This window comes from Oncorhynchus kisutch, linkage group LG16 (genome assembly GCF_002021735.2).
Source record: "Oncorhynchus kisutch isolate 150728-3 linkage group LG16, Okis_V2, whole genome shotgun sequence".
NCBI lineage: Eukaryota > Metazoa > Chordata > Actinopteri > Salmoniformes > Salmonidae > Oncorhynchus > Oncorhynchus kisutch.
In genome coordinates this window covers 24,115,092-24,143,071 of record NC_034189.2, presented here as the reverse complement: position 1 = coordinate 24,143,071, position 27,980 = coordinate 24,115,092, and the positions used below count along the sequence as shown (strand labels likewise).

The window sequence follows — 27,980 nt, the reverse complement described above, 5'->3', positions numbered from 1 at the left end:
AATTGCTCATCTTCGATGGCCACTGGCACGCTGGCGAAGTGCTGGCACGCTGGAGAAGTATGCTTTTCAAGGATGAAATGTGGTTTCAACCATACCAGGCCAGCAGTTTGCTGATGTCAACATTGTGCCCCATGGTGGGATTATGGTATGGGCAGGCATAAGCTAAGGACAACCAATAAAATCACAGTATCGAATCGCAAGACCTATCGTGTCGACACCAAGGTCCCTGGCAATTCCCAGCCTTATTCCCCACTAAATGTTGTCTCCTTTTGGGAAAGTCATCCATCAAGGTTGAGTCAGAGTCGGCGGGTTGCGGGAAGGGACATACTTCAGCCGTCACACAGGTGTGTAATGCGGCAGCTTAATGGGATGATGTATGGATCTGCATTGAGCAAAGGCACACTGCACCACTGTCCAACATCAAGCGTTCAGTAGAGAAAGTAGGCCAACCAAGGTTTTCAAGTTTTGCCTTTGCGCGTCTGTAAAATTAGGTAAATGACAACACGTTTTCTTCCAGCGGCCGCTTCTTTAACGGCAGTGTTTTGTTGTGATCATTCGCCTGACACATGTTAAATGACGACAGATCGACTAGTAAGTTTCAAGTTCCTCGGCATACACATCACGGCGTACACATCATGGACAAACGGAATTGGTCCACCCACACAGACAACCTCAGGAGGCTGAAGAAATTTGGCTTGTCACCAAAAGCATTCACAAACTTCTACAGATGCACAATCGAGAGCATCCTGTCGGGCTGTATCACCGCCTGGTACGGCAACTGCTCCGCCCACAACAGTAAGGCTCTCCAGAGGGTAGTGAGGTCTGCACAAGGCATCACCGGGGGCAAACTACCTGCTCTCCAGGACACCTACACCACCCGGTGTCACAGGAAGGCCATAAAGACCATCAAGGACAACAACCACCCGAGCCACTGCCTGTTCACCCCGCTATCATCCAGAAGGCAAGGTCAGTACAGGTGCATCAAAGCAGGGACCGAGAGACTGAAAAACGGCTTCTGTCTCAAGGCCATTAGACTGTTAAACAGCCACCACTAACATTGAGTGGCTGCTGCCAAAATACTGACTCAACTCCAGCTCACTTTTATAATGGAAATTGATGTAAAAAATATATCACTAGCCACTTTAAACAATGCCACTTAATATAATGTTTACATACCCTACATTACTCATCGTATATGTATATACTGTACTCAATACCATCTACTGCATCCTGCCATCTTTATGTAATACATGTATCACTAGCCACTTTAAACTATGCCACGTTTGTTTACATACCTTACATTACTCATCTCATATGTATATACTGTACTCAATACCATCTACTGCATCTTGCCTATGCCGTTCTGTACCATCACTCATTCATATATCTTTATGTACATATTCTTTATCCCTTTACACTTGTGTGTGTGTATAGGGTAGTAGTTGTGGAATTGTTAGGTTAGATTACTCGTTTGGTTATTACTGCATTGTCGGAACTAGAAGCACAAGCATTTCGCTACACTCGCATTAACATCTGCTAACCATGTGTATGTGTGAAATAAAATTTGATTTAATTTATTCGAAGGATCTTGCCATTACCATATAAAAGTTAAACTCTTCTTAATGAGGCCATCCATTACTTCTATCCCACACTGTATCCCAGGTTACGTTTTGCTGTGTTCAAGTCTAACGGACAGCCTTGTCCTGTCAAAGATGCTGATTTACAACAGATACTCTAGCTGATTACTCAAAGGTGCTAGCCTTAGCATTTTCACTATGTCAAGAAAACATGAGTTTGTGCTTGGAATTTGCAAGCCTCTCTCTTTACAAAGAGAGTCCCATAACTCCTTCCTGTGCTTTGGTCTATTCTCAAAATCCAGACCAGTGAAATGCCTTTGCTTGGCTACTCCTCAAAAGTGTAGTTCATCCTTACCAGATTTACAAACACACCTGGAAAGGGTGGCTTGTCATTTTTGTTTTGTTTTTCTCATTAATAATTCCATACGGTAATAAGTGTTGAGGGCATGGCCACATTTTCAGAAAGGCCTATTTTTGTTGAGTGTCTGGGATACAAATGACTGATGTTGTTGAACAAAGATATGGAAAAGGAACTCAATAAATAGACATGAAAAGTGATTCATAGACCCCTTGAAAGGCCTGCCCACTCAGGTGAATGTGCTTTTGAACTGAGATCAGGTGATGCCTATGTTTGATAAGTTGGTGGATTTCACTTCTGTATATTGATATACTTTCTGTTAGACACAAGGACATGGGCTTCACAAACGATCATTAACACTTGACCATAATGAGTCTCTTTTAAATGAGCTAATTTCTGTTCGTCTGTGCAAGCCTGTGACTTTGCGACATGGAATTCCATCCTCTAGTCTAATCCGATCAAATTTCATAATAAACACAGCTTGAGGAAATGTCACCCATGCCTCAGAACTCTAAAGGAAGGGTGTGTCTCGGGTTACGCAAGGACCCATGCCATGACATCACTCGGCTCGGTTGCAGAAGAGTGGCAAATTGGAGAGCAGGCTTTCTCCAGACAGGACTGAAAGCAGGAAGCCGAGATATTTCAACACAACTGCACTCTACTCACACTCAAATCACAGGGTATTTAAAGCACCAACATCCATTTGTCTGATTAATATAATATTTGACCTTAAAAGCACAGTGGCTATTGACATGTTCTGCGGTTTTACCTTCGCTACCTGTAACCCTGACCCTGCACAGTCACTCTGTGTTATTCCACCCTTGCATCTGTCCCAGTTCTCACCTAGCAGGTTAGGTTTGGAATGAAAGACCATGCCTGTCTCCCTGGTGTGATAGTATTCAGCCAATCCAGGTCACAACAATGTCTGTCACTCACTCGTTGCATTGTCACGTCCTTACGGAATGCTGTCACCTGCCCTGATCACATGTGCCATATAGTAAGCACATTGACCGTAGGTCACACAGAAATGTTAATTGGTTTCTTTTCGAAACCAATGAGAATGTAGTGACTGCCAGACTGTAATGACTAAGAAAATGAGATGACACTTGTAATAACGTGCTGATTGTTAATGGTGATAAACCAGCAGTTCGGTTTTAGAAACCAGAGATGGCTACACGTGATAGCATTGTTTGAAGGCACCGCTGAGCACAGGGTTGTCTTCAATGTTGAACAAGGGTTGTCTTCAATGTTGAACAAGGGTTGTCTTCAATGTTGAACAAGGGTTGTCTTCAATGTTGAACAAGGGTTGTCTTCAATGTTGAACAAGGGTTGTCTTCAATGTTGAACAAGGGTTGTCTTCAATGTTGAACAAGGCTAGCATAGAGAGAGACCTTTGTCATTCTATAAGGTTGTTGAGACACACGTACATTGGTTCTATATTGTGCTCCAGTTGCAGTCTGTCACACCATTGCCAATTTACCTCAGACTTTGAGATACTAGAAGATAAGAGAGGTTGGCAGATTGAGTACAGTAATGTATTATCTGTGCTGTGATAAGGTAAGCATACATTAGTCATCTTTACTGTTGTTGCTGTGGATGTACTTCTTATGGAAGGGGAGTGTCTATGCACTGAACTGAAACCTTAATTATTATTAAATTTTTTGTCAGAGTTGGTAGTTGACCTCTAAATATGTGGTCATGATGACATGGACTTATTTTACAAGCACTTAACTGTGGGACATTTTCTCCATAGGGATTATTTTGTTCATGGTCATCATCTATGGATGCATACTGGCTGGGCTTGAAGGGCCAACAATATGGAAGAGATTCAGTTAATTTATTTTGAGGTTTATGCTATATGTAAGATTCCAGGGAATCACTTTCTCTAATGGTGGAAATCAAGGATTTATCTTGGTCTTGAGTATCGTTTCAGGGCCGAATGTGTGATTGAATTGTGATGCCGGCCTCCTTGATTTGACCTGGAGGGATGGATACATCAGGGTAATGTTTGTGAGAAGGCTGTATTAGAAATGAAGGAAATTAATCGTGGCCCCTTACAGCTGACTTGATCAATCGTTCTCAATCATTCGCCGGGCGTATTGGACATGGTGAGTAATAATTTAGTTTTTGCAACTCACTTCCTTAAATGGATGGGCACATTTGGTCAAATGTGCATTGAGAAAATAGGCTCTAAATGGATGGATGATGTGATATATTGGTGTCTGCAGGAAGCTTTTGTCCCGGTGTAGACAGACATGACAAACATGCATGGTTGAATGGAGTCACTCTAGAAGGTTAAGTAGAGTACAGTTTTCCACTTGCCCCTACAGCGTTGCATCTAATCACAAAGACACGAGCTCTTTAGCAACGCCAGGCTTAAGTGATTCCATTGGAATGCTGTTGCTATGGAGGGTAGTTGCAAATAAGAGCCACAGGGCCTGAGCCTGTTGTTTTCTGTAGAGAAACTTTTTTTAAAGAATTTAGTCAATCAGAAACTATTGTGAATGAATGGTCAAATTCTGGTTCCATCATAAACATACTCTATTGTAGTTGTGTGGTCACATTTCAGGACATGTTGAAAATAGTTTGAATACCAGAGAAGAAATATTGCTCGACTGGTTTTGGCTGACACTTTGTGCCGTCCCACAGTCTGCTCTGCTATATTCTCAAGAGTTTAAGCTCGAGCTGAAAACGCTGTGAAAACATCCAAATTATAAAAACAGAATCTATAAACCTTCGCTATCTCCTAGTCAAGAAAACAGCATGGTTCCCAACTTCCTAGCTATAACAATTTCAGTTCTGCATACAATCACCATCTTATCATTTATTTATTTTTTAACCTTTTATTTAACTAGGCAAGTCAGTTAAGAACAAATTCTTATTTTCAATGACGGCCTAGGAACAGTGGGTTAACTTCCTGTTCAGGGGCAGAATGACAGATTTGTACCTTGTCAGCTCGGGGATATGAACTTGCAACCTTTTGGTTACTAGTCCAATGCTCCAACCACTAGGCTACCCTGCCACCCCTTATAGAGCGGTATAGAGAGGTCTCCAGTCTTACAACTTTACCCCTTTATTATAGCTAATGCTATTGGAGCAGATGCCCATTCATCATACTGTATGTGGAAAGGTTCACCACCAGAGGGAACCAAGTCTCAGTGTACCTTCCACTCTATTGATTATTGATAGTAAATAGACACTTCAATATTTTGTCTTGCCTATCCACCCTTGGAATGGCACACATACACAATCCATGTCTCACTTTTCTCAAGGCTTAAAAATCCTTCTGTAACCCGTATTCTCCCCTTCATCTACACTGATTTGAGGTGGATTTAACGGGTGGTATCCAATAAGGGTTCAGAGCTTTCACCTGGTTAATATATGTCCTGGAAAAAGCAGCTGTTCCTAATGTTTTGTACACTCCCGAACTCTGTCCTGCCACCTCCTTTCCTTTCAATTAAGACCTAGACAACCAGGTGAGGGGAGATAAGACCTAGACAGTCGGTCCTCCGTGGAATGAGTTTGACATGTGCTCTAGAGAGATTGTAAAAACAGGATATATTCAATACCTAAGATGTATTGCGATGCATACATCATGCAGGAATGGACTGGGACCAGAAATTGGCCTGGGCTTTTCTATCACAATGGCCTATTTCCCCCCCCCCCCCTCAAGGCACCAACTCTAGCCCAAACTTTTTTTTCTTTAAGGTCCTCAGTATTGGACAAATAATTACAATTCTTGCAAAAAATATATCCAATTTAGATAGGCCCACCGGGCAAAAAATGGACCAGCCCATCTGGTATTTGCCAGAACTGCCCTGTAGCCAGTCAGTATCTGACTGCATGACTTGATACGTCAACCAGGCACAGTACATTACTCATGGAGTGGATCTATTTGTTGATTTGTCAAGTTATGGGTTGCACTGAGGTGCCTAACTTAAAGCAGAAGTCTGAATTGGATGTGAGCTGACAGTGGAAACTCCTGCTCAGTGTCTCATTCTAACATGTATAGCTTCTAGATAAGTGGGATGCTCACAGGAAATGATCTGATAACTTCCCTTAACCACATTCTTTGCAATATGGTAGTACTAATATGAATAGTAATACAGAGGGGTTCCGCTATTTTATTATGTGCAAAAGACTAGGTATAGAGTCCTTTGTTCCTCAGCCAACATTTTTAGAAGATACAAACAGACCGACATGAACCGCAAAGAAACACTTGGTTTATGAAGCTCATAACTCTTTACCATCAGTATGCATATTCAATTTACTAAAACAACCCTACACCAGCATGTCCAAGGGAACAGATGACACATTGCAGACAACACTGGCAGCATTCTGGGAAAAATCTCTTCTCTCTGTCGTGGATCGATTGTTGCATTTGAAGTTCAGTGTGTCGGTATGACCTGGAGCATTAGGGCTGCACTGGTTCCAGCAATCTCACATGTTTAACAACACACTGGTGTCCTGGTTATGTTTTCGAGAGGCTATTGCAAGCAGCAGGTCAGGCCGGGCCCGGGTCATGCATCGTCTGCCATGTTAGCCTAATGCTAGTCCGCTCCAGGCTAACACTCATAAGTTGAAAGGCTATGAGAACTACTACATGACTGGCCATTGGCAAGCCGTTGGACCTGAAGGAAGGCTTCCTGCAAGTAGATCATTTGCACTACATTGTTCACTGGGCTGATGATATTACTGTGTAACTTGGCATAGCTCCCTTTCTTGTTTAGCCTTCAACTCGGTAGCTGGGGAACGACTATTATAAGTGACACGATGACGAACAGCTTAGACTTTAAATCACGTAATATGCACAGTCGACTGTAAGGTCTTAGTTTGGTGGACTTTTGGATTTGTGACCTGATTTTTCTAAGACCTAAACAATGTGATATTTGGCTATCTGTAAATGATCAATAATTACTTTGTTTCCCATTCTCCATTAAATGTGTTTAGAAAGAGGGGATAGATTAAATGTATATAATCTTTCAAATGTTTTATTTAGAAACATTGGGTACAGAGGACAGTCACAAAAGTTAATGGATATACTTTGTTGATATATATATATTGTAAAGAGGGTGGGGTCAACTACTGACTTTGAAATAGGTGAAGCCTGCTGTTTACTATTGCCTGAAAAAAGAATTTACTAAGTGGGAAGATCAAGCATCAATCGTTTTTCTGACTAAATGTTTTTCCATTTACGATACGTAGAATGTTAATCCTGGATGTTCATTTGTTTTCAGTGAAATTTATTATTTTATGGTGTCAAGTCTTTTTCACTCTTTCTTTTACAGATCAGACCCCATTGACATACAATGGCAAGCGCTGCCTGGATAGATCTTCGCTATGGATGAAGCTTGGAAAGGCCGATCAATTCCATTTGACTGCCCTATAACATCCTGGCAATGTGGAGAGCCCCCAGAGGCACTGAATCCCCAGTGCAGAATGATCCAGGCTGGAGAATGCCTAACACCCCTACTTCAGGAGTTAAACAGCTACGCATAAGAACAATCGGACTAGCGATCGGTGACGAAATAATTTTGTCCGGATTCCAGACATCCTAGCTAGGGACTTTCTGAAACATTTCTCCCGGTTTCTGTGACATTTAAGACCTTTCCAAGTTGTGGACAAGGTAAAATCACCTTTCTCTCAAGCTGCGGAGAGGTGGGAGTAGTTGCCCATGTGTAGCAGGACAGTAACTGCTGCTAGCGGAATAACGTAGCCTCAGACTGTCTGGGGTTCCTCTCAACGGGACGAGGGATCCCACCGCTACCACCAAGCCTCAGTCTGCCTCACCGAGTGACTCCACTCACGTCAAAAGGCAGACCCTCTATCCAATGGCATGGGTCAAGTTCTTCAGGAAGCCGGGGGGCAATCTCGCCAAGTCCTACCAGCCGGGGAGCATGCTGTCTCTAGCCCCCACCAAAGGCCTGCTGAACGAGCCGGGGCAGAACAGCTGCTTTCTCAACAGTGCGGTGCAGGTGAGTCATATCTAAACAATGAATAGTAAATGATTACTGCATGCTATCAGATAATTGCAATAAATGCTTTGTTTTTCAATGACTATATATCCAGAACAATAGGATGGAAGTAGAGACACTGTTAATATCTGATAAGGGACATGTGCATTAATGCAAATTGTAACAATGCCTAATCCCTTGATTTGAAATACCTGGTAAACCAATACAAAACATGATCTCATTTCCAGGAGGCTACATTCATCATGTTAGCTTTGCTTATTCATAGTAAAGGACTAGACAGCATCTCCCTCCAGACAAAAAAATATTTACCACCACCAACATTACTTTATAACCTCAAAGCCAATAGCTTAGTCACTCTCTAAATGCTTCAGTACTTCCCGGCAAGTTACTGGAAGGTTGTTTTTGCCTCGTGGGAAGGCATTTGGCGGACCCTTCCAGGCCGTGACTCAGAGGGCGAGACATGGCTGAGCTGGATGAAGACGTCCGCCACCCAGGGCTTTGTTTCCAAGGAACAGAACCCCCCTCCCCTCCCCTCCCCTCCCCTCCCCTCCCCTCCCCTCCTTCTTTCCTCTCTCCTCTTTTTATTTTTTACCCCCTTTAATTTAACTAGGCAAGTCAGTTAAGAACAAATTCTTATTTTCAATGACCGCCTAGGAACAGTGGGTTAACTGCCTTGTTCAGGGGCAGAACGAAAGATTTTTACCTTGTCAGCTCGGGGATTCGATCTTGAAACCTTTCGGTTACTAGTCCAACGTTCTAACGACTAGGCTACCTGCCGCCCCAGGTCATGTTGTCCTCATGGCCTGACACAGCATGACAATACTTTCACAATAATATGTTTTCTTCAATCCCCTGTTCAGGTACTGTGGCATCTGGACATCTTCAGACGCAGTCTGAGGCAGCTTCCTGGACACTTCTGTCTCGGAGACTCATGTATCTTCTGTGCGTTGAAGGTATGCACCCTTCATCAAGTCTTTGTTGTTGCAAGCAATCCCAAATGTTAAAAAAAAAACATTTGTAGGGCTTTATCAGTGCTTTGATAGCATTACCAATAATTTGATTTGACATTTTGTTGATAACACACATTCAGACTTGGGATATTGAGCTTTGAGGGAGTAGTTAGTTGTCCCTTGAACTGCTATAAATAATTATTTGTAAATGTTTTCATTTGCAGAATTTAATGAATGAACTTCTTTCGATTAAGGCAGCCCCCCGCACCTCTCTGATTCAGCGGGGTTGGTTTAAATGCGGAAGACACATTTCAGTTGAAGGCATTCAATTATACAACTGACTAGGTATCCCCCTCTCCTGTTCCGCAGGGCATCTTCTCCCAGTTCCAGCATAGTCGGGAGCGCGCCCTGCCCTCAGACAACCTGCGTCACGCCCTGGCCGAGACTTTTAAAGATGAGCACCGCTTTCAGCTGGGCTTCATGGACGATGCTGCCGAGTGCTTCGTAAGTTCCTTTGGTGACTGACCAGACTTTCTGGCAGGTCCCTGGTATCCAGGGGGCGAATAGAGTGGAATGTGTGTGTATGTTTGTTTGTGTGAGTGTTTTGGGGGGGGGGGGTCTGTAACAAACATTTAAGCGAGGTCATCGTCTGAAAGAAGTATGTCCCTTCTCCCATCAATCCCCTCGACACAGCCTCTAATATATCATGGTGGTGGGTTATGTAAGACAAAACACGATCTTTGGGCCTTCACTGTTTCCTCACTGTATTATGCAACACCACTGAGTGGTTTAAAGTGGTCTTTGAGCTCTCTGACTGAGTCATTCTGACCATAGCTATTCAGTACACTTGTGTTTTAGTTTGCTAACTTCCAAACATTTATCCTACTATAATAACAGTGGCGGACAAAGTACCCAATTGTCATACTTGAGTAAAAGTAAAGATACCTTAATAGAAAAGTACTCAAGTAAATGTAAAAGTCACCTAGTAAAATACTACTTGAGTAAAAGTATAAAAGTATTTGGTTTTAAATATTACTTAAGTATCAAAAGTAAATGTAATTGTTAAAATATACCTAAATATCAAAAGTATAAATCTTTTCAAATTCCTTTTATATATTGAGCAAACCAGACAGCATCAAAAAATATTTATTTAGGATAACCGGGGCATACAACAAAACTCAGACCCCATTTACAAACGAAGCCCGTGTGTTTAGTGAGTCCGGCAGATCAGAGGCTGTAGGGATGACCAGGGATGTTCTCTCGACAAGTGTGTGAATTGGACCATTTTCCTGTCCTGCTAAGCATTCAAAATGGAATAAGTACTTTTGGGTGTCAGGGAAAATGTATGGAGTAAAAAGTACATAATTTTCTTCAGGATTGTAGTGAAGTAAAAATTGTCAAAAATATAAATAGTACAGATACCCCAAAAATGACTTAAGTTAAAATACTTTAAAGTACTACTTCAGTACTTTACACCACTATGTAATAGTAATGCTTTGTTACCCTGTTCTTTTTAACACTTATTCTAGACCCAACAGAGAAAAGGTCATTACCATCTGAGAGCACGATGTTCACACGCTTCAACACCAACTAAGAAACATCCAGGATTTTAGGAATTTTACTGTACATTACGTCTTTTTTTAGACTTCATCTTGGCTAATGAATTAGTTCATCTTTAGCCCTTTAGCTATAGGGCATAGGTGAGGCTACACCACAGTACATTATGTTCTCTGTCTGCCTGCATCAGGTTTGTCACTGTAGCGTAATTGCTCTAAACCGAGTCAGCACAGACATATAATCATTTCCTGTTTAGCGCAGCAGGTCTTGAGTGGGGAGGACATTCACTCAGGAGAGCTCATTATACAGTGGAGGATAAACAGCAGAGAAAATTAAGTATCTTTCTCTCAAGAACAGGAGGTGATGAGAAAACGAGCGGTCAGCCAAACCGATAAACCAATATGCCCACTCTAAGAGCTTTCCGGCAACACAGGGAACCAGTCACACGAGCCGTTTACGTCAAATTTACCTCAGATTCCCTACCCAAGTCTGTTATGAATAAGCAATGATTTTTAAAGAACCACGATCCAATGAAATCCAAAGTGGTGGTTGAAAGGTCAAGTACCAAACAAAACAAAAAACTTTGAATTCTGTTCTGTAAACAATGCCCCTTTTTCAGAGTGGCAACAATGCTGTTTCAGTTACATAGCTGGAATAAAAATGTTCGAACACCTGAGGTGACGTGATATCAGGTAGAATGGTAAAGGAGCTTCTGCATACTGTGTACAACTTTTTCCCCCCCTCCATTTTATTTTTATGTGCAGTTTGATCAGATAGTCCTTTGTCAGGCATGTCACCTTAACCATTCTAACATTGTAACAACTGACTTCAAGTTGCATGAACGTTCTGCTGTGTGTATGTTAGGATTTGGCAAGGTTCTACGGTGACTCTCTCTTCATCTAGATTTTCCCATGGGAATCTTGGGTTTACATGCGTAAAGTAAAGACCGACGCTCTGTAATGAAATGCTTTAGCAGTACGACCTGGATTTATTTATGAGCAGAATTAGCCAGTGTCAGAACAAATGGGCTGTGTGGTTATGGAGGTCTAAAAGCAGCCTGAATGTTTCATAAACCTAGGGGGGATTCCATAGCAACAGGAGCGAGTTTCAAGTGCTTGCACACGGACTGGTTCCTTAACAACAGTAGTGAGGCACAGCATAACTCCCTAGCTGTTAAATGTCACAAAACAATACAGGCTCATACCGATGTATCGGGGGGGGGGGGGCTCAGTATTTATTCTCTGTACTGGTACATTGTGGAGAGAAGCTGATAGCTGAGGGTAAGTTGAGGGTAATACATGCTGGGGATAAAGAATAAGCTGGTGATTCGTAATATTGTAATCGAGGGGGATGATTACTAGTTTCAATTTGGAAATTAGAATGTTCCCATGGATAAGATCGAGCAAACTTTGCTAATGGAATATATTGTGATTTGTTGACAACTATTGTCTCAATCTCTCATGGAAAGACGTAAACCTAACTGGTACTGTCACCATCCTATGGCAGTGGTTCTGCCATTTTAGTTTTTGCCTTAGCACTACACAGCTGATTTAAATGATCAACTCATCATCAAGCTTTGATTATTTGAATCAGGTGTGTAGTGCTCAGGCAAAATTAGCACCCACTTGGGCCCACTGGGCCAGAATTGAGAACCACTGTCCTATGGAATACGTAAGATAACAAGCAGCATTAGTTCCGGATCTTGGGTTTTTGTTTTTATTTAGATGTATAAGGATTGGGCGAGGGCGGTGCTAAATCTGGCGTGCCCACACTAATGATAAACACAAGTGAAATTATCATAAGGGGTGGCTTCAGCTAAGATTTTCCTTTTGCGAGGGTGGGGGACTTCGCAAACCAGAAATCTTAATTTCTAACATGCTTAATGTTTTGTATACTCCGTGTATAGGGAATAGTAATCTTTCCCTACCCAGATTCCCTACCCTATGGGGGTTAGGGTTAACCCATAACCTAATCAAGCATCTGACCAAATTATGCAATATTTTAGTTCTGGGTTAACCAAGATTACTATTCCCAATACACGGAGTATACAAAACGTTAAGAACATAGCTTCAACCTGGTCAGTCTATGATCCCTTATTAATGTCACTTGTTAGTGTAGATGAAGGGCAGGTGACAGGTTAAGAAGGATTTTTAAGCCTTGAGACAATTGAGACATGGATTGTGTATGTGTGCCATTCAGAGGATGATTAAGCAAGATAAATTATTTAAGTGCCTTTGAACAAGGTATGGTTCTAGATACCAGGCGTACCGTTTTGTTTCAAGAGCTACAACGCTGCTGGGTTTTTCGCACTCAACAATTTCCTGTGTGTATCAACGATGGTCCACCACCAAAAGGACATCCAGCCAACTTGACACAACTGTGGGAAGCATTGAAGTCAACTTGGACCAGCATTCCTGTTGAACGCTTTTGACTTAGAATCCATGCCCCGACTAATGTGTGCTGTTCTGAGGGGAGGGGGTGCAACTCAATACAAGGTAGGTGTTCCTAATGTTTGGTATACTCAGTGTGTGTATTCTCATTTCTTATCGGCATACTATATTCTCACAGGAGAACATTCTGGAGAGGATCCACCTGCATATTGTGCCTGAGGAGACAGATGCCTGCACCTCCAATTCCTGCATCACACACCAGAAGTTTGCCATGACACTCTATGAACAGGTTAGAGAAAACCACATCTGGCAGCTCTCTAGCTGGAAGGTTGCTTTGATGGGTAAAAAACAACATGGTCTGCAATACATGATAGATCAGAGGAACTCATATCTGACCCTTGAGGTTACATGTACTGCAGGTTTTATTTTCTTCTTGGTAGTTTATTAATTGATTTGTAACTAGTGGAAACTTCTCCCGAAGCTGAAAACCAGCAATGCTTTGGACCTCAAGGCCCAAAGTTAAGGGGGCAATAGATTAAGTCTGAAGACCGGACACAAACCACAACCCACCCTCCACTTTTCCTCTCAAATCTGACAAACACTCCACTCTCTCCCATCACAGTTTTCACAAACAGCCCACAGTAGTAATTTCCCCATAACCATCCCCAAACTACTACCCCTCGCGAAATGACACGCTGACTTGATAATTAGTGCTTGGCAGTGGCTAAGCGGCGCCTAGCTAACGGCCATGTGTCTGTATTATGTTCCTGTTCCCCTCTCCTCTGCAGTCTGTCTGCCGTAGCTGTGGGGCATCCTCTGACCCCCTGCCCTTCACTGAGCTAGTGCATTATGTCTCCACCACTGCACTCTGGTAAGCCATGCTGATTGTTTTCAAACTGACGTCACACAGAACACATTTCTCTATGTTCCTCGTAGGGTTACTGAGTGACTTTTGTGCTTTCTAGCTTTGTCTCTCTCTACCTTTTCTTTCCTTGTCTCACACTCTCTTTCATTCTCAGTCAACAGGTGTATCAGAGGCGGGATGAGTCATTTGGAGAGCTGCTGCAAGCGGCCAGTACCATCGGGGATTCCCGTAACTGTCCGGTAAGTGGCTGCCCCATCAAGCATTAAGAAAGTCATGCATGTCAATGGAAAATTCATGTCAGGATGCACCTTAATCTCCATCACACTAAACAACTACTAAGAAGGGGAAAATCACTAGCAAGACAACAGAAATAAGATCAACTGTGAAAATGTATTTATGGTTCTTGTTACTCAGTTAGTTGGCTAGTTACGTTGCTTAGTTTAGTTTGTTAAGCTGGTTAGTTAGCTCTGCTCCCCTAGTTAAGTCTCTTCCCTCTCTCTGTCAGAGTAATTGTGGCCAGAGGATCAAGATCCGCCGCGTCCTCATGAACTCTCCAGAGATCGTCACCATCGGTTTCGTGTGGGACTCGGACCAGTCAGACCTCACAGAGGACGTCATTCGCTCGCTGGGGCCACACCTCAACCTTTCTGGGGTAAGGACAGCAAGCCAGCAGGGACAAAAAGCACATTACTACGAAGCTCAGTTCAGTAGGGTAGCGCTATGTCAGTCGGTCTACTCTTGTTTCGTTCAATGAAAGTACACCTACTACCATACCCCGTTCAAAGGCTCTTCAATTGTCTCAAGGCTTAAATATCCTTCTTTAACCTATCTCCTCCCCTTCATCTACGCTGATTGAAGTGGATTTAACAGGTGGCATCAATAAATGAGCATAGCTTTCACCTGGATTCACCTTGTCAGTCTAGGTCATGGAAAGAGCAGGTGTCCTTAATGTTTTGGACTCTCAGTGTATGTAAAGTTGGGTAGCGCTTTATAATTACTCCATGTAACCAAGCATTTATAATGGATTAGTAAATAGTTTATTCATTACTCCATTCATTGCTCCATTTAACACTCAGAGCACTGGAATTCCATACCTACTAGAATGGCCCTGATGGCCTTTCTGACGATGATATTTCAATTGTATAAATAATCCATAATAATTTGCCAAATGAATGCATTTATTATGTTCAAATATAATCAGTCAAATGTATTGATTGATCCAGAAGCGATAGTCTTGCCTACCAAGCTGGCCCTTCCACTCTACATCTAACTACATTTCAAATAATTTTGCATAAAAAATAATACATTTTGCCTAAAGACTAGATTAAATTGACGATGGGTGACAATATTATCAATTGTCAAATCGAGAATGAAGGGACTGATGACCTGCACTTTAGAGTACCAAATAGCACTTCTTCCATATCATCCTATAGAGTCCATGCAGGCCAGACATTATGATTTCTATACCCAATCAGAAAGAGCAGATTCCAAGGTTTCTAATGAACCTCTTCATGCCAAACAACTCTACAAATTCCGCGGATGGTCTCCGTTTCAAAATATAACTTTTCCCAAGAATAACCGTGGTGCCGTGCATTCCTCATGTGAGTAGGTTACTGGTGACAATCAGCAATAGCCATTTGGAAAACAATCCTTTATTTTCTTTTGTTATATTCCATTATTATATATATTCCATATTTTTACTGTAAAATGTTTGTTGACTATGGTAGGGCAGGTCTGCTAAATGAACAAGTTGATTTCATTGGCATGGCTCAGCCATAGATTGGCATGGCACAGCCATAGCCTTGGCTTCTAAGCGCGGATAATAAAACTCAAAGCATGCTATTCTGTTATTTTTAAATAAATTGCTTTGTGTCATATTTTTCATGACCTTCCTAAATGGAATATGAATGGATTTCTTTGTGATTATGTACACTGAGTATACAAAACATTAACAACACCAGCTCTTTCCATGACAGACTGACCAGATGAATCCAGGTGAAAGCTATGATCCCTTATTGATGTCACAATCAGGGTAGATGAAGGGGTGGAGACAGGTTAAAGACACATTTTTAAGCCTTGAGACAGTTGAGACATGGATTGTGGATGTGTGCCATTCCAATGGTGAAAGTACCTTTGAACAGGGCATGGTAGTAGGTGCCAGGCGCATCAGTTTGTGTCAAGAAATGCAACACAGCTGGGTTTTTCATGCTCAACAGTATCATCACCCAAAGGACATCCAGCCAACTTGACACAACTGTGGAAAGCATTGGCGTCAACATGGGCCAGCATTCCTGTGGAACGTTTTTGACACCTTGTCCATGCCCCGATGAATTGAGGCTGTTCTGAGGGAAAAGGGGACGGTGCAACTCAATATTAGGAAGGTGTTCCTAATGTTTGATATACTCAGTGTACATTTAAAACTAGCAAGGCAGAGAGCATCAGAATGACTCAAAATAAATGTAAATGTTTATATACTCTGCCATTTTTAAAGTCATGTCCCCCTTGTCCTTGTCTTTTCCTAAATAAGTCTATATAACACACTGTATTTGTATTTATTATTGATCCCTATTAAAGAATGCAGCATTGGTCCAGCGAAATTAAGGCAGTTATATACAATTAAAAACATTTACATTACATTTCATAACAGATTTTACAACACATTAAGTGTGTGCCCTTAGGCCACTACTCTAATACCACATATCTACAACACAGTCCATGTGTGTATAGTGCGTATGTTATTGTGTGTATGCGTGCCTGTGTGTGTGTGTGTCTTCACAGTCCCTGTTATTCCATAAGGTGTAGTTATAACCCGTTTTAGGAAGGAATGTAATTATTGGATTGGTTTTCCATCAGCTCCTTCTCTGATAGCTGAAAGTGCCGTGCTCAGTTAATAATATTCCCGATATAATTGCCTCAACTGAACCTAGCCTATACCGAAACTAGTTTCACACATATAACAGCAGATTAAATAAATGAAGTATAGTATGATTGGGAAAAATGGGTGAGTTGATGAGCGAGGAGATACAACTATGCATAATTGTGTAGGCCTAATCACCAATTGTGAATGAAGAATGAGGCGGGCCATTCTATTGATGTATTGTAATTATAATCTGAAAACGGTGTACCCTATATCAATGCACTGGCATTCAAGCGGTTTTATCAATTTACTCTACTCCTACTTGGAGTAGGCTACACAGTGAGAGTGTGCCTCAATTACAATGGTAAGACCAAGATGAATGGAGGCACATGCTGCGTTAGCGTTGCTACAAGATCTGAATGAAAACGACTCTGATGGCAGTGATGAAATGGTTCATGACATTCTGATGATTATTATTCTGATTCATGCTGAATAGCTTTCCATATCTGAGAAAGGATCCATATCGGGCAGCAGGTGAGCGAGTTCCGGATAATGTTTCGGGTTAGATGGCACAGCTGTGCTAGGTGAAAGGAGGAACTCGCCGCTGGCCTGTTGCGGTGTTCTACAACATGCTTGACTTAGCTGCTATCATCACACGTGTTGTTCAAGCTGTGCATGAACACCATGAGCAGGAAAGACTTCATCATCAGTCTGGCACACGGGCTACGTGAGCGACATTTCGGGCAAAGGTAGCAGCAAAGATTCAACGGGAGCCATTGCCCGAGCCAAATTGCGCACAGCTCCCGGGGAGGAGAAATTGCATGGTGGGCAGATGCACTCGGAACAGAACCCACAACACCTGTTTCAACTGCAGCTCCTGCAAGCAACTTATTTGTGGAAAGTGTTGCAATCAAGTGAAAGTGAGGAAGATTTGCGCTGACTGTTACAATGGCTTGTGAAAGTATTCGCCCCCCCCTTGTCATTTTTCCTATTTTGTTGCCAAATGGATATTTGGTGGGGGGGGGGTTTGTAATCATTTTGATTTGCACAACATGCCTACCACTTTGAAGATGTCAAATCTTTTTTATTGTGAAACAAACAAAAAAACAGAACATGAGCGTGCATAACTATTCACCCACCCAAAGTCAATACTTTGTAGAGCCACCTTTTGCAGCACTTACAGCTGGAAGTCTCTTTACAAACTTGGCACATCTAGCCACTGGGATTCTTCAAGGCAAATCTGCTCCAGCTCCTTCAAGTTGGATGGGTTCCACTGGTGTACATAAATCTTTAAGTCGTACCACAGATTCTCAATTGGATTGAGGTCTGGGCTTTGACAAGGCCATTAGAAGACATTTAAATATTTCCCCTTAAACCACTCGGGTGTTGCTTCAGTACTATGCTTGGTGTCATTGTCCTGCTGGAAGGTGAACCTCCGTCCCAGTCTCAAATCTCTGGAAGGCTGAAACCGGTTTCCCTTAAGAATTTCCCTGTATTTAGTGCCATCCATCATTCCTTAAATTCTGATCAGTTTCTCAGTCCCTGCCGTTGGGAAAAACATCCCCACAGCATGATGCTGCCACCACCATGCTTTACTGTGTGGATAGTGTTCTTGGGGTGATGAGAGGTGTTGGGTTTGTGGCAGAATTAGCATTTCCCTTGATGGCCAAAAAGCCCAATTTTAGTCTCATCTGACCTGTGTACCACTCTTCCGTAAAGCCCAGCTCTGTGGAGTGTACGGCTTAAAGTGGTCCCATGAACAGATACTCCAATCTCCGCTGTGGAGCTTTGCAGCTCCTTCAGGGTTATCTTTGGCCTCTTTGTTGCCTCTGATTAATACCCTCCTTGCCTGGTCTGTTAGTTTTGGTGGGCGGCCCTCTGTTGGCAGGTTTGTTGTGGTGCCATATTCTTTCAGTTTTTTTAATGGTTTTAATGGTACATCGTGGGATGTTCAAAGTTTCAGATTTTTTTCATGGCCTAACCCTGAACTGTACTTCTCAACAACATTGTCCTTGGCCTGTTTGGAGAGCTCTTTGATCTTCATGGTGCCCCTTGCTTGGTGGTGCCCCTTGCTTATTGGTGTTGCAGACTCTGGCATTTCAGAACGTATGTATGTATGTATGTTATGTGTGTGTGTGTGTGCGTGTGTGTGCGTGTGTGTGCGTGTGTGTGTGTGTGTGTATTGCAAAAGAAAATTAAGGGAACACTAAAATAACACATCCTAGATCTGAATGAATTAAATATTCTTATTAAATACTTTTTTCTTTACATAGTTGAATGTGCTGACAACAAAATCACACAAAAATTATCAATGGAAATCAAATGTATCAACCCATGGAGGTCTGGATTTGGAGTCAGACTCAAAATTAAAGTGGACCACACTACAGGCTGATCCAACTTTGATGTAATGTCCTTAAAACAATTCAAAATGAGGCTTGTAGTGTGTGTGGCCTCCACGTGCCTGTATGACCTCCCTACAATGCCTGGGCATGCTCCTGATGAAGTGGCGGATGGTCTCCTGAGGGATCTCCTCCCAGACCTGGACTAAAGCAGCCGCCAACTCCTGGACAGTCTGCGGTGCAACGTGGCGTTGGTGGATGGAGCGAGACATGATGTCCCAGATGTGCTCAATTGGATTCAGGTCTGGGGATCGGGCGGGCCAGTCCATAGCATCAATGCCTTCCTCTTGCAGGAACTGCTGACACACTCCAGCCACATGAGGTCTAGCATTGTCTTGCATTAGGAGGAACCCAGGGCCAACCGCACCAGCATATGGTCTCACAAGGGGTCTGAGGATCTCATCTCGGTACCTAATGGCAGTCAGGCTACCTCTGGTGGGCACATGGAGGGCTGTGCGGCCCCCCAAAGAAATGCCACCCCACACCATGACTGACCCACCGCCAAACCGGTCATGCTGGAGGATGTTGCAGGCAGCAGAATGTTCTCCACGGCGTCTCCAGACTCTGTCACATGTGCGCAGTGAACCTGCTTTCATCTGTGAAGAGCACAGGGCGCCAGTGGCGAATTTGCCAATCTTGGTGTTCTCTTGCAAATGCCAAACGTCCTGCACAGTGTTGGGCTGTAAGCACAACCCCCACCTGTGGACGTCGGGCCCTCATTACCACCCTCATGGAGTCTGTTTCTGACCGTTTGTGGCCTGCTGGAGGTCATTTTGCAGGGCTCTGGCAGTGCTCCTCCTGCTCCTCCTTGTTGTTGCCCTCTTATGGCCTCCTCCACGTCTCCTGATGTACTGGCCTGTCTCGTGGTAGCGCCTCCATGCTCTGGACACTACGCTGACAGACACAGCAAACCTTCTTGCCACAGCTCGCATTGATGTGCCATCCTGGATGAGCTGCACTACCTGAGCCACTTGTGTGGGTTATAGACTCCGTCTCATGCTACCACTAGAGTGAAAGCATCGCCAGCATTCAAAAGTGACCAAAACATCAGCCAGGAAGCATAGGAACTGAGAAGTGGTCTGTGGTCACCACCTGCAGAACCACTCCTTTATTGGGGGTGTTTTGCTAATTGCCTATCATTTCCACCTGTTGTCTATTCCATTTGCACAACAGCATGTGAAATTTATTATCAATCAGTGTTGCTTCCTAAGTGGACAGTTTGATTTGAGATCATATGACACTTAGATTGCACACAGGTGGACCTTTATTTAACTAGTTATGTGACTTCTGAAGGTAATTGTTTGCACCAGATCTTATTTAGGGACTTCATAGCAAAAGGCGTAAAAACAAAAGCACAACTTTTCCACTTTAATTTTTTAATTTTTTTAAACCATTTCTTTTTTTGTTTTCACTTCACCAATTTGGACTATTTTCTGTATGTCCATTACATGAAATCCAAATAAAAATCTATTTAAATTACAGGTTGTAATGCAACAAAATAGGAAACATGCTAAGGGGGATGAATACTTTTGCAAGGCACTGTAGGACAAGGGATAACAGCTAAATGAGATCCAATGGTTGCATGAAGACCATACTGTAAGCACGAGCGAGGCCACACATCATTTGTCCCAATAACTGACAATAGACTATTTTTGACCCCTGTCATATCAACACTTACAGTTGAAGTTTACATACACCTTAGCGAAATACATTTAAACTCAGTTTTTCACAATTCCTGACATTTAATCCTAGTAGAAATTCCCTGTCTTAGGTCAGTTAGGATCACCACTTTATTTTATGAATGTGAAATGTCAGAATAATAGTAGAGAGAATAATTTAATTCAGCTTTTATTTCTTCCCAGTGGGTCAGAAGGTTACATGCACTCAATTAGCATTTGGTAGTATTGCCTTTTAAATTGTTTAATTTGGGTCAAATGTTTTGGGTAGCCTTCCACAAGCTTCCCACAATAAGTTGAGTGAAGTTTGGCCCATTCCTCCTGACAGAGCTGCTGTAACTGAGTCAGGTTTGTAGGTCTCCTTGCTCACACACGCTTTTTCAGTTCTGCCAACATATTTTCTATAGGATTGAGGTCAGGGCTTTATGATGGTCACTCCAATACCTTTATTTTGTTGTCCTTAAGCCATTTTGCCACACCTTTGGAAGTATGCTTGGGGTCATTGTCCATTTGGAAGACCCATTTGTGACCAAGCTTTAACTTCCTGACTGATGTCTTGAGATGTTGCTTCAATATATCCACATCATTTTCCTGCCTCATGATGCCATCTATTTTGTGAAGTGCACCAGTCCCTCCTGCAGCAAAGCACCCCCACAACATGATGCTGCCACCCCCGTGCTTCATGGTTGGGATGGTATTCTTTGGCTTGCAAGCCTTCTCCTTTTTCCTCCAAACATAACGATGGTCATTATGGCCAAACAGTTTTATTTTTGTTTCATCAGACCAGAGGACATTTCTCCAAAAAGTATGATCTTTGTCCCCATATGCTGTTGCAAACCATAGTCTGACTTTTTAATGGCGTTTTTGGAGCAGTGGCTTCTTCTTTGCTGAGCGGCCTTTCAGGTTATGTCGATATAGGAATCATTTTACTGTGCATATAGCTACTTTTGTACCTGTTTCCTCCAGCATCTTCACAAGGTCCTTTGCTGTTGTTCTGGGATTGATTTGCACTTTTCGCACCAAAGTACGTCCATCTCTAGGAGACAGAACGCGTCTCCTTCCTGAGCGGTATGATGGCTGTGTGGTCCCATGGTGTTTATACTTGCGTACTATTGTTTGTACAGATGAACGTGGTACCTTCAGGCATTTGGAAATTGCTCCCAAGGATGAACCAGACTTGTGCAGGTCTACACTTTTTTTTCTGGGGTCTTGGCTGATTTCTTTTGATTTTCCCATGATGTCAAGCAAAGAGGCACGGATTTTGAAGGTAGGCCTTGAAATACATCCACATGTACCCCCTCCAATTGACTCAAATGAAGAAGTTTCTAAAGCCATGACATCATTTTCTGGAATTTTCCAAGCTGTTTAAAGGCACAGTCAACTTAGTGTATGTATACTTCTGACCCACTGGAATTGTGATAGTTTATTTCACTGTCTGTAAACAATTGTTGGAAAAATTACTTGTGTCATGCACAAAGTAGATGTCTCAACCGAATTGCCAAAACTATAGTTTGTTAACAAGAAATTTATGGAGTGGTTGAAAAACAAGTTTTAATGACTCCAACCTATGTGAATGTCATCTTCCGACTTCAACTGTATATTCATTATAATTCCATTATTTGTGCTGATTTTCTCTATTCACAACCACGCTTGGCGCTTATACCGATGTTTAGGCTACTGATATTTTCACATATTTTCTTCATAGACTGAGTGATTTATTAGACTGGTGGCTATTGGTACTCCTCGAGGTCCGGCTATTGTACTTTTAAATATGCATATGGTCATTTTGACCTTCTATGATATCTTTCTGAAAGTCAGGGACAGGTTGGTTCAAGGTTTTTATTGAAATTAAGTTTTTGAAATTATGTGTTGGTTGTTCTAGTGTAAATATAGTCATTAGTTACGTATTTTTATATGGCCTCATCTAAAGTGTGGGCTATTTATACTTTATAAATACTTTTTTAATGTTTTGAGTGACCAGTGCAATTTCTCACAAAAAGATGGAGATCCAAAGTTGGATCTCTGATGGAGGACAAGCCAAATACCTGTGAAGAAAGTTTGAGATGGCCAAAAACCTTCACACGAGATTAAAAAACGTCTTATTCCAAGAATCACAATAATCTTCGACTGTCAGCCCGTACTAAAACAGATTAGTCAAGTAGTCTGATTGAATTGGCCAAGGCACTGATTGCATCAAAACAAAATGTCTGCCTCCGCTCCAAAATTATATGAATAGGAAAAACAACAAAAACAATACACTGTTGTGAATTTGTTTTGGAAGATGTATGGAATCACTTCATTCTGGTTTTACTCAATTTGTTTTCTGTCTTGTGTTTTTGTGGGTATGTGGGTTTTTTGGAGCCTCCACAGCTTCCATTCTTTGCCCTGATTTTGTTGGGGTCTGTTTATTTTGGTGCCGTGGAGCATATGTGGGAAATAAAGTGGGTCTTTATCCCTCTGTAAGTCGGAGAGTTGCGTAAGCAGTGTGCGGTGTGATGCCCAGTTGGACCACGTCGCAGATCAAAAAGCCTCTGCTGCACAGGCCAGCTCGTGTCAACGCTTCCTCCGTGCCACGATGGAACGGCACAGTGTTTGTGTGTGAGAGAGAAAGGTTGTGCGTGTGTGTGTGTGGTATATGTAAGAGACCATAGCGTGTGTGGAAGATGTGGCGTGTGTTTTCTGTACATGTGTGAGTTTGGGACTGTGTTGGAGTACAGAGTGTCCTTGGCGTGGGCATGCAGTAGGTTTAATTTGTAACACTCTACTCTGGCTGACACTTCCTGTTCTATCAAGATGTTTGTTTTTTCAGAAACGGAATGAGCTTCGGTAAAACCTACTACAAATTTAGAACAAACTCTTATAGGCCAGGCCCAACATATTGCGCAACTCCACCTCTGTTGAAGACTACAGGCACAGAATGAGCTTCTGTGAGACCTGTGTCAAACCTAGGCCAAACTCTCACAGAACAGGCCCAACGTATTACACAACAGCCCCCTTAGACTACAGGCACAGATTCCTCTTTGCCCCTCTCCTTGTTTTGAGTGCATTCCAGAACTGGATTAGTCTAGCAGAAGCCCCACCAAGTACCACAAAGGTCTTGATTCATACTTGTACTGTTCATGTGACTGTGCTGGATGTCGGAGAAAACCTCCCCTTTCCTAGGAATCCATTGTCTCCCATAGCCAAAGAGAATTGGCCATTCAGGAAATACGGGTTATTTCACAAACTCTTCATCCAGTGGTCTTTTCAAACTGGTGGGAGGCTGTGGTTACACTGATAATTGCCTGAACTAGCTTGATGGAAACTGTTCGATTTGTGGAAATGTACAATGCAAACGAGTCCAACAGTCCAAGTTGAAGGGCAATTATGCTGTCCAAATGCTAACATGATAGTTTTGGCCAAAGGGCTGTATATGTGACTAAGAATGTTCGAACCCGGGTCTGCTGCATAATGCAAGACTGTGTTGGTCCATTGAACTAAAGCCTAGGCATTAGTTCGGGCAGCTAACGTAAGTCATCAGGCAAGGTTACTCGTGGACAGCATGGGATTGTTTTTGTGTATTTTGGTCATTTCTATCTCATTTGATCCAAATAAAGTAATTGAAATGTGTGTATGTGTCCGCAGCTCTTCTACCGGGTGACAGACGAGCACGCCAAAAAGGGAGAGTTGCTCTTGGTGGGGATGATTTGTTACTCCAGCCGCCACTACTGTGCCTTTGCCTTCCACACCAAATCCGCCAAATGGGTCTTCTTCGACGACGCCACCGTCAAAGAGGTGAGAGCTCGCTGATGCGTCTTGAACACCAAAATACACACTCACCAAGCAAGTAAGCAAACACACACACATACCTCACCCAATGCCCTCATAGCCTCAGTCTTTTGCTGTGGTGCGATATGAAGCTCGGACCACACATGCACTAGCGTGCACATACGTTTTATAACAAGACTAACTAAAGTAATGGTACGTTGGTAACTGGCTTGAATAGTTCTTTGACTATTTAAATAATGTATAAACACAATCTGATATCAATGGAACGGTTTCCATGAACTGATTTAGATACTATAGGCTACCTGCAGTCAACAGGGAGCTAAACTGTCCCCAGGCAGCAACTCAAAGCGCAGTGCATAAATGTACTTGTCTGAACCGATAAAAGCAGGCAGTTTTAAGAGAGAGCAAGGAGCGCCCCGCTCCACCTCTTATCTCCATCACCACCGTCTTTATCTTCTAAGGGCCCCATCGACCCCCCTTCACCACCCCCGGGGTTGAAAAGTCTGCTATAATCACTACCACCACTACCACCCACACAGACACGTACACAAGCAAGCACACACACATACACGCATGAACTCAAGGAGGCTCGCTCACACACACACCCCCACTGGGCAAAATCTGGTTGAATCAACCCCCCAAAAATCAAGGCGATAACGTTGAACAAACATGGAAAACTAATTGGTGTTGGAAAAAGCAACGTAAGGGTATTTCTTCTTTGCTTTCATCAAACTCAACCAAATGTATACTGAACAAAAATATAAACCCAACATGCACCAATTTCATTGATTTTACTGTTTACAGTTCGTATGAGGAAATCAGTCAATTGAAATAAATTGATTAGGCCCTAATCTATGGATTTCACATGACTGGGAATACAGATTTTTGTATTTTTTATTTATTAGTATCCCATTAGCTGACGCCAATATACATCTGTTGGTCACAGATACCTTTAAAAAAAATGGGCCTCACAATGGGCCTTAGGATCTCATTACGGTATTTTTGTGCATTCAAATTGCCATCAATAAAATAAATTGTTCGTTGTCCGTAGCTTATGCCTTCCCATACCATAACCCCATCACCACCATGGGGCACTCTGTTCACAACGTTGATTTCAGCAAACCGCTTGCAAACCGAGGCCGGTTGGACATACTGCCAAATTCTCAAAGACGACGTTGGAAGCGACTTATGGTAGAGAAATTAACATGAAATTATCTGCATTGTGTTGTGTCACAAAAGTAGTGGCCTTTAATTGTCCACAGCACAAGATGCACCTGTGTAATGATCATGCTGTTTAATCAGCTTCTTGATATGCCACACATGTCAGGTGGATGGATTATCTTGGCAAAGGAGAAATGCTCACCATCAGGGATGTAAACAAATTTGTGCACAACATTTTAGAAAAATAATATTTTTGTGCATATGGAACATTTCTGGGTTCTTTTTATTTCAGTTCATGAAACATGGGACCAACACTTTACATACGTTTATATTTTTGTGTTTGTTTTTGTTCAGTGTAAATTTGCGGTTATATTTTTGTTCAGTGTAAATCAAAACTAGATGTTGAACTGACGTCTGTGCCTAGTGGGACACCTTTTTCCCCCATCGTTTTAGTCGTTTAGCAGACACTTTTGTCCAGAGTGACTTACAAATTGTGCATTCATCTTAAGATCGCTAGGTGAGACAACCATGCATCACAGTCGTAGTTGGTACATTTTTCCTCAAAGTAGCTATGAACAAAGTCAGAGCTAGTAAGAAAGGAAAAGTGTTAGTTCAAGAAAGGCAAGGGTGTTACTTTTAATAACTATTTTTGTGCGGGGGAGAGACGTACACACACGCTTTCACAAGTACACACACAAAAGAGTACGCACACACACACAGCAGCAGCACCTGTACAGTAGTAGTGTACTAGGGTTTCCCAATGGAAACTATTAAAGCAGTTAATTGCGTCATCAGTCATCCACAGTTGAGATATACTGTTTAGTGGACTTTTTGGATATATTGAAATGACTCGTGGTTGAAATTGGACTTTTGCGTGCGCATGACTGTGTGTGTGCGCATGCATAAGTGAGTGTGCTAATGAACGGCACAGTGTGTGTGTGTGTGTCCAGTGCATTTGACTGGACTGCGGTGCAGGGGCTGGCTGGCTCCGAGTCAATCCATCAGCAGCTTATGCAGTGTGTGCACTTCGGCCCTACTGGGATGGACGGCTACAGTACAGCACTCTTAGCCAGCTAAATAACACTCCATATACCTGCTGTATTGCTCCTCATTCTCTCACTGCCTCACACCAAGTAACGAGCAGACATGCCCTACAGTTTATGGATAGCTTTTAAAACTTCCACTATCAATTTTACAGGTTGTGTTTTGTTGACTGTCATTCTTGCCATTCATTCTTTTTTTTAATGTATTGTTGCAGTAGTGGTTCAGTGTTTCTCCTATATATATATTTTTTTTTTGTTGTCCCGGGCAAAGATAAGTGTTCACCATCAAAATGCCAACTCAAAGCAACCTCTTCCAGCCTTTGTTTCTCCATCCTTTTTTATTTTCCCTCATTTTGCTTTCCTTTCTTGTTCTTTCTCTTCCCTCTTTGTTCTCTCTCTTCCTCTTTCACTGTGTCTTACCTTCTGCTTCTCTCTCCCCCTTCGTTCATTTGGTTAATTAGGGAGCACACTAGCATCTGTTAGCCTCCAGTCTGCCTCTGTGGCATTTTCTAGCGAGGCACACACCTAGCCCAGCTCAGCTAATGTGATTGTGTGACTCCGCTTCAGTGCATATTTTTCACTTCATCCAGGACAAAGGGAAAATGAGCATTTGCAGTGTACAACAATGCCTCCTTGGCCAATCAGTTTTGTGTGGAATTAGAAAAGTACTGTTAATCTCTGAACAGTTTGCAATAAGCTTGGATCCAATTGCGCTTCTTCTGGTTTATGGTCAGCGCATGTTTTGGGGTAGCGGTACAAAGAACGTCACAGAAAGCATTGTGTCTAAATCATCCCTCCAAGGTTTTTGTTTGTGCACTATCCACGCGTTTCATTTTTAACAATGCATTCGACATTACTTGCAGCAGAGTATTGTGTCAACCATTTTGAACGAGTCCGTGTTTTCTGAAAGGTGTACACAGATCAGAGCTAGGGTTTGGGGACCTTCTTTAAATGTAGATTTTGGCAACTGGTGCTCATCAGATACAGGAGCTTCAAAAGTAGTAATGTATATTGTCACTAAAGAACACATCTTCTGAAAAGACCTCTCAGGGTAATGAGATGAGGAAACTGGTTGCTGCCAGTAAGACAAAGGTGACTTCTTGTCACATTGGGAAAATGCCAGTTCGTGTGTGTGTGTGTGTGTGTGGTACACACACAATATTGACCTCTATATCTCATCTCCTCTATCCTAGATTGGGACCCGGTGGAAAGACGTGGCCACCAAATGCATCAAAGGCCACTTCCAGCCCCTCCTCCTATTCTACTCCAACCCAGACGGCAGCGCCATCTCCGTAGACGACGCCTCGCGCCAGAACTGCGATCATTCCCGCTACAAGACCCCCGTCAACGGAGACGTCCAAGGTATACAAGACATCGGACAAAGGGACATTCTCTTTTCATTCC

The 27,980-nt window shown here is 42.5% G+C and overlaps 1 protein-coding gene across 1 annotated transcript in view; it reads left to right on the top strand.

Moving 5' to 3' along the window:
- usp53a (ubiquitin specific peptidase 53a) overlaps nt 1–27,980 on the top strand; it is a 62,732-nt gene that overhangs the window by 8,757 nt on the left and 25,995 nt on the right. The window contains exons 2-10 of the mRNA XM_020504231.2: nt 7,224–7,910; nt 8,771–8,863; nt 9,230–9,364; nt 12,986–13,096; nt 13,596–13,678; nt 13,827–13,911; nt 14,178–14,324; nt 24,229–24,378; nt 27,770–27,938. Of these exons, the coding sequence (XP_020359820.1) occupies nt 7,767–7,910; nt 8,771–8,863; nt 9,230–9,364; nt 12,986–13,096; nt 13,596–13,678; nt 13,827–13,911; nt 14,178–14,324; nt 24,229–24,378; nt 27,770–27,938 (1,117 nt within the window). The 5' untranslated portion in view covers nt 7,224–7,766. The remainder of the gene's footprint in view (nt 1–7,223; nt 7,911–8,770; nt 8,864–9,229; nt 9,365–12,985; nt 13,097–13,595; nt 13,679–13,826; nt 13,912–14,177; nt 14,325–24,228; nt 24,379–27,769; nt 27,939–27,980) is intronic.